At 33.6% G+C, this 8371-nt stretch overlaps 1 protein-coding gene across 1 annotated transcript in view; it reads left to right on the top strand.

Annotated features, from left to right (window-relative positions):
• Positions 1-679: 679 nt before the first annotated feature.
• The window catches only part of LOC134533862 (acetylcholine receptor subunit alpha-like), a gene marked incomplete at its 5' end in the record, with an annotated part of 140720 nt that continues 133028 nt past the window's right edge, over positions 680-8371 (top strand). The window contains 3 exon segments of the mRNA XM_063371564.1: positions 680-693; positions 995-1037; positions 4574-4618. Of these exon segments, the coding sequence (XP_063227634.1) occupies positions 680-693; positions 995-1037; positions 4574-4618 (102 nt within the window).

Below are 8371 nucleotides of genomic sequence, written 5' to 3'. Positions count from 1 at the left end.
GTACAATGAGCGCAACGGGACACAGCGTAACGGGGCAATGTGCGTAACGGGACACTTTTTCGTGCGTGCAGCCGGCGTACATTGATTTATTAGACGTTGTCACGTCAAAAAATGAGCGCGTATAGCTCAGTACACGTAATAGAACTGAAACTTCGTAAGTAGCCTATATCGTAAGGTGTAAAACCGGCAGAGACACAGAGAGAGAAAGCACGAAAGAAAACAATTTTTAAATAAACATGAACTAACAAAATTATTACTCACTTCAAACTAACTGCTCGTGATTTAAACAGTTATTGATCAAACAGTTATGATTTATCGACAATAAATATTACTGTTGAAATACACCATATAGAAAAAACTGTGCGTGTTACTGTTTCTTCAAATAATTCTGCCATATGGAACACGCCAGATCTCTTTAACGAAATATGAACTTCATAACAGGTTAGCGCTATCTATGCGGGAAATGCAGGTACTGTCTCAACAGCGCTCTCTACGCTGCTGGTTGAAAAAGGAGGAACGCGAGCACGCTGGTAGCAAATATAAAATTCAAGGCACTCACAGCTGACTGTACAGGACACGTATATACAGGATAATTATAAAGTATGTGAACAATTTAATAAAATCGGTACAGCGAAATGGAAAAGAATAACGTAATAAATTATATACCACGTGAAAGAACAACTCTCAAAGTTTTTTTGAATGCAGCGCCAAAAAGCTATTTTAAAAAACAAACGACAGGGGCGCTAGTGCATGTAGTTGCTGGAAATGGCTGCGAACCAGGCAGAGAGAGCCTTTTGTGTGCTTGAATACGCCCGTAGCGAATCGGTAGTGAGTGTCCAAAGAGCTTTCCGTGGCAAGTTAAAAAAAACACCACCAGTTTACAATAGCATAATGAAGTGGTAGGTACAAGAAATTCGAGGAAGACGGCTGTTTGTGCGACGCAAAACGGTCGGGTTGGCCAGGCGTGTCACAACAGACAGTGGAATGTGTACGGGACGTGATGGTGCGGAGTCCCAAGAAGTCAACTTATCGGGCTAGTGCAGAATTGAACATCCCTCAGCCAACAGTGTGGAAAATTCTTCGTAAGCGATTAAGATTGAAGCCGTACAAAAGGCAGCTTCTGCAAGCCATCAGCCACGATGACAAATTGCTCCGACTGCAGTTCTGCATTGCCATGCAGAACCGTCTTGAAGACGATGACTTTGCAAGAAAGTTAATCTTCAGTGACGAAGCCACTCAGGAAGAGTCAACCGACACAACACACGCATATGGGGGGACAGAGAATCCACATGCAACTCCCGAAAACGTCCGAGATTCGCCAAAAGTTAACGTGTTCTGTGCCATGTCAAACAAGACAGTTTATGACCCCTTATTCTTCGCTGAGAGAACTGTCACTGGTATCACCTACCTCGACATACTGCAATTGTGGCTTATGCCACAACTTGAAGCTGATAGCAGGGACTTCATCTTCCAACAAGATGGTGCTCCACCTCATTACCACAATGTGGTACGATATTATCTGAATGAGACGTTGCCACATCGCTGGATGGGCCGTGGGGCGGCCACTGACCAAGTGCTACTCCCGTGGCCACCACGATCACCGGACTTGACACCTTGCGATTTTTTCTTGTGGGGATACATCAACGATAGTGTTTATATTCCACCTCTACCACAGAACCTTGACGAATTGATAAACCGCATCGTAGCAGCTGCTCTTACCATCACTCCTGATATTCTGGGTCGGGTATGGGCAGAATTGGACTATCGATTAGATGTGTGTCGTGTGACGCAAGGTGGACACATAGAACATTTATAACTAGTAAAGAAAAAAAAACACTTTAAGAGTTTTTCTTTTACGTGGTATATAATTTGTTACATAATTCTTAGCCATTTCACTGTACCGATTTTTTGAAATGTTTCACGGACTTTATAATTATCCTGTATATTTTCTGAAACAAGCGCATGTGCACACTCTCTGTCATATTATTTTCGTTCATGTATCTCTCTTGGTTGTTTTTTTTATTGGGGGATGAATCATTGCACAAAGAGGAGAACGAAAACGAGCCCAGCAATGTTTATAGTACAGTGATCTCTTTACATCTCTTTGGCCAAGTACCTATTCTCTGGCCTGTTCACGTCAGAAACGTTTCACAACAATGTTTCATGAAACAGTTGCATTAAAATTCGGCCTTGAAATCTTACTGTCATTGCGCCCAAAGAAGTTTCACATAAAAAATATTAATCATCGTTAATTGTTTATATATATATTTTTGTCAATTAAATAAGCGTTTATTTATTGGTTTTGAGAACCTTAAGGCTTGGTCACACACGCCATTTTGATTATTTGAGTTTCTCGTCATGAGTATTAATTTAGGGCTATTTTGGAAATTTCAAAACTACATATACCACCTTTGAATTTGTTGTTCTATCACTAATAGTTTTACATGTATTCACTAAGCCTAGTATAATGAGTGTAAACATGTAGCGCAAGTACATATTCGTAATTATTATACACCCATGGAATTACCCTTGAAAACATCACTTGCCGAACAACAAATGCAAGGCAGGTATTTCTTTGAAATTTCGAAAATAGCTCTTCAATAATTGTAATGACAAGAAACAGTATAAAAATATACATGTCATATGAGAACAAGCCTTAAGGGATAATTTATGTTTGAACCCTTGCATCTGATTTACAGTTGTTTTAAACTAACCACTTGCAGTTATCCTTTGTTGTAACTTTTTTGTACACAATTATTAAGTAAATAAAACAATTAGTTTTTTGAAAATCTTGACAATCACGTAACAAGTTTTTTTTTGCTTAACTTAGATTTTCACGAAGAAATATTTTTGAATGTGAAAACAGAAGTTAAACTGCGTACATTGTGGAAACACACACAAAAAAAATCTTCTATTAGTTGACCACGATGCAATAAGTAAATAAAGGTCTGATGATTTTGAAAAGGTACTTGTCAGAGATTTTACAAAGAGGAGAAAACAAAATTTGCAACAAAAATTTACATCAAATGTTTCAATGGTGGTATAAATGTTTTAAAATGGCCTTAAAATTTAACATGAAAATGAAATAATCAGTAATGAATCTGTGAGTGTTTTTATTGGGAAAGAGGAAGAGAGAGAGAGAGAGAGAGAGAGAGAGAGAGAGAGAGAGAGGAAGTGTGAGGTAAAGAGTTTTGATCTCATCAGACGAGGTAAAGTTGTTGCAGTCTGTGAAAGTGGACCGAACTAACACTGCCACTATTTTTTTTAGTATTTTTAACAACTCACATAAAAAAAATCTAGTTCTATTTTATCAATTGTTTCCCAAAATATGAATGATTAACATTATAAACATTTGAACCATGTTATAAGTGTAAGTAAGGTCAATTTATTATGTAAATCATTTTCGTACACGTTCAACTGCCCCTTTTTTTTTTGAGCATTCTCAGGAAATTAATAAAATGAGAATCGAAATTTTTCGGCTAACCGATTGGTATTCGTTATCATTCATATAAAATATGTGTTCACTTAATAACATGTTACGGTCTTTGAATGATTTTTGTAAAGGGCAATATTGATTAAAAACATATTTATGGACATACGCCATTGCTGGTTTTCACTATGTTACAGAGAAACAACGAAAATGAACAAGAACAATGAATAGATTCAAGGAGAGAAAGCAAGCCAAAATAATCTGACTTTTGTTGCGGTATGTTTAAGAAACAACCTAAATATTTATGTGAGTTAAAATCGAAAATATCAAACGAATTAAATAAATTAGAAAGTTTCCATTAAAAATTAAGGTGGAATTCCCAATAGGTTTGTGACTAAGAAAAATGTAGCAGAACTTGATGAAAAGCAAATGACACAGATAACAAAAATACATTTATTTTATAAGAAGAATTATTGTATGGTATGCTCAAAATAACTAAAAAAAAACTAGTAAAATATATTATTTACATAAAATACACATGGATATATTAAAAATTTATATGCGTTACTTATTACATTATTCGAACATTATCAGCTTATCTTGGCAATGCAATATATTAACATGTGTATTTGTAAAAAAATTTAATTAATTAATTGAAATAGGGTTTTAATTTTTCTTCATATTTAATTTTTTCTTGTAAAAATGAAAATTTTGATGGCTGGCAGTACATAATGGATTATATTTCTTGATGATATTTAGTGTTACTGAAAAATCGTTTTGCAACCATTATAAATCTGTTATTTTGATCACTTTAACTAACAATTGTGATAATAATTATTTTATTTTGTTTTAAGTTTTTTGATTTGCAACAAAATCAATAATTGTTTGTATCATACCGCTCCATGTTTTTAATGAATAATACTTAATTGTATTTTGGGACTATTTTGGGAGAGCTGTAGTGCTTTGTAATAATTTCTTAACGTTTCGGGTTCTTGTAAAATAAACACATGAAAATTTTCTTTAATATGTTCTTTATATAAAAATAAAAATTTAGCAGACAAAACCTTCTCAGTCCACAACTATTTTTCTATTCATAGTTAAATGAAAGAAGCTGTACTTATTATAAATTTCTCTTTGTTTCAGAATCTGAAGAATCAGATAATGACTACAAATCTGTGGGTTGAGCAGGTAAGACTACCTTACATATTGCGATTGAGTGTGTGCGAATTTTTTTGAGATGGGAAAAGTTCTGCTTATATTTAAAAAAGAAACGATAACACTACAATATTTTGCATTTTTCATATCGTACTTATTTAAGTGAACAGTTTGGTAAAATATTTTAATGACTTAACTACATTTCAAATAGATTCCCGGTTTTTTTAAGTACTTAAATAAAATAAATACTATTCTCTGTCATCATACTAATGTTTATATACTGTTAATATTACACCATTTAACACATAACACTTTTACTGGGTTTGGATATCCTTCAAACTACAACTTAATTAAACATTTATTTAAAATACAGTAATCACAAAACAACAATCAATGCTTAAGGATTATACCAATAAAAATGCTATGTATAATAATTATATGCACATTGGAATTAATTATTGTAGCTACTATTTTCTTGGTAAGTTAAATTTACGCCATATGTTTGTATCCCTTACATATAGCTTATGGTTAGTACGTCAGATGGGGTAATTTACAGGAATTTAGTTAAGGTGGGGCAGAAATGTCAAGTCAAAAGTGCTTTATAGGAATGTCAGTACCTTTAATACAATTTATCATTGGGTCCATAATAATTTAAGTGTTTAGTAAATTCAATAGGCTCTTAACTCAGGGTATTGATTTTGCATGGTCTTCCACAAACCGAAATAACTGAATGATTTAGTCTCTAGTTGAAGATAATAATTTCATTACCAAAAGGTAAATTCTCATATATCTAGATGTTACGACTCAGACAGATTGTGTTCATAATATTTAACTTTGGACTGCAATATATACAACTTCATTTATTCGAATGAATATGAAGGCTTACCTACACAGCATGAAATTCACCTTCGCTTTAACGATATGTAATCAACGATCCTCTTATCAAAATAATAATTATAATTCCACACAACTTATAATCTATATAAGCCACGGAATCCTAGCTTCGTATAATATAACCATGACATATTCGCCATAGTTCATCTATCCGTTCAGTACGGCTGCTCGCTTGGGACAGTAATTCTTAAATATCACAGATTAACATAAAGTGCTGTTGTTACATTGCTAAAGTCAGAGAGGTCACACTATTGTTACAATTCCGCAATAAAACAATCATGAAACTAGTACCAAATTAATGTCAGTAACCAACCAAAAGTTAAACATAAGATATTTTTGAAGTATTTATATTTTACCTATATTTTTGGGCGTCTCGATATGCGGTATACCGCACGCTATGAACCATGAAACGAAAAACTATATAAAAAATTTCCGGAAGTCACACAATGGCAACAGCTACAATAGGAAGTCTTGCTTCGAAAGCTACCTAAAAGAACAAAATATAAAATAAGATTGCCCATTAAATTCTAGAAGAAAGAGATATCTGTGTTATTTAGCACGTCACTTTTAAAGAAAAATCCATTTCTGTTGCATCCCAGAAACACTACAACAATTCATAGAAGTAACGTCAACGAAGTTCCAAGATTATTTCGAACAAACATCGTACTGAGCTCAACAAAAAATTACCTAAATTTATACTGAACACACTACAGTGTGCCCATTGGTCGTTGCAAAGGTCAAATGCTATTCAAAATTTGAGTTTGGTTGCACTTGATTTCCACGTTCTACTCTTTAACGTAGCAATATGCTCTAACCTAAAAAAACGAAAGCTAATCAGTTAGTTAAAACTGTAGATTATTTCGTTGCATTTATTTACTCTGAGAGAGATATTTTTTTAAAATTTGAACACGAACAAAATTCTCTTTTTCTTTGTTGTTTTGGCCCAAAGATTTTCATAAAATAATAACTAATAGAGTAAAATTCATTATAACTTAAAAATTTTAAAATGTGCTTATCATTGATGGCTATTAACGAGAAAAATGCAAATTATGAAAACAGGTAAGCTAAATAATATTTACCAGCAAACCATATGATTAATGCTTGCAAAAAAAAACACATAAATTTTAATAGCCACGGTCAAATGTCAAGAAAGGAACGTGCATAAAGTTTTTATGTTTAGAGTGTTTAATATTTGTTAAGGTAGTATACTTACTATATCATACATTTTAAGTTGTTTTGTCAGTTTTCATATTGAAAGTGGTTTCACTTAAAACTTATAGCAAAATGATTTTAACACAAAATAACGATTGTATTTTTTTGCACAATTCTTAATGATTTTTGTCGCGTTTCTGAATTTATACAACCGAATTTCCTACTGTGATGACTTTAGGACCAGCTGCACAGTATGCCCTTAAAATCGTGATATTTTAAAATATATCACAGTCTCTGCACGTTTGGGGAGTATATCTACAATTGAGGCAGGTACTTCTAAATGTGGCAGCCTAAATAAGAAAATTTTATAAAATTTACAATCTGATTATAGATCCGAATTGTAAAATACATATGCAGAAACTAAAATTTAATCTATTTTATACTGTGACATAATCTGAAACCCGCCAAGTACCTACCACAAGTATTCTGATAAGAAATTTACGACATACACGACCTAATCTCAAATATTTCAAGAGTGGTTACGTATGTTTTAAATGGTTTAATTAACCTAGTAATATCAACTATTCTTGTATTTAATATAATCATTGATTACTGTGTAACTAATCATTCAAATACATCTTACTATAGACTTACACGGAGAAGACTTAAACATTATGTTTATCGAGACCTATTATTATTTATTCAGAAATTAATAAGAACAAAACCAGAAAAAGGGCAACAGAGACTCAGCCCTCATCTGTGCAGTAACATTTCAAACCCTCAGGAGATTTCTCTCGAATGACATTTGAAAAAAAATCTTATATGAAATATTTTTTGACAAAAAACTAGAAGTAATTTTATACAGCCAGGTTGGCAGAAAGCACGTTTGATCCAAGGACGGGAGATCACCGCCATAATACGAAAACACGACCGCTTTAAAGGTGAAATACTTTGGCTCTGCCCGCCCGAACTCATTTCATTTCCCAGTGAACTTTCCCCCCACCCCTTACAAATTTTTTGTTCTTTCTTCCATCAACTTTGGTATGCAATATCGCCAGTTCGTGACCAAACTTTGAAAGGACGAGGGGAGTAGGAATTTTTATTATTTCACTTCTTCGAACGGGCAAGTGAAATGTTTGGGGCAACGTTTATACCTTCTTCTTTGGTGCGAGGTCATGGCGTGAAATATCAGTGCTTGTGGTCGTGTTTATGTGGGAGGTTTTTTTCTTCTTCTCGATGGTGTCAAGTTGAACAGCTCCAGTGGACTGACGATACACCAAAATTTTGCACTGAGAAAATTGGAAAACCTCCTTGACCCAACGTGAATAACTATTAGGTTCCCGGTTCTAATACCACGTATGCCAATGCCAATATTTTTTTTTTTATCATTTCCATTTAAGTAAGCTTTAAACGTAATCGATCTTTCTTTCAACCTGTTGGCACAATGACGGGGCGTAGTACGCTCAAAAGTAAAATATTTTTTTTCTCTCTCATCAGAATAACAGCAAGCTACTAAAATATAAATTTTTAGTAGATATAAAACATACGCATTTAATTCAAAATGGGTAAAATTTATGTTTCTATTAAACTCGTTTACACCCTGCATAAAACGAACTATGTGTAGTTACAAGGATCTACTAGCTGTGATTATAATACTTTAGGGTCTTTGTTTGTTGTTTTGTGAAATACGAGAAAAAGAGACTCCCACATTTCGCATGACCGTGACGCCTTAGTGAGTTT

Source organism: Bacillus rossius, chromosome 7 (genome assembly GCF_032445375.1).
Source record: "Bacillus rossius redtenbacheri isolate Brsri chromosome 7, Brsri_v3, whole genome shotgun sequence".
In the NCBI taxonomy this organism is placed as follows: Eukaryota; Metazoa; Arthropoda; class Insecta; order Phasmatodea; family Bacillidae; genus Bacillus; species Bacillus rossius.
This window is presented reverse-complemented; position numbering and strand designations above follow the sequence as displayed.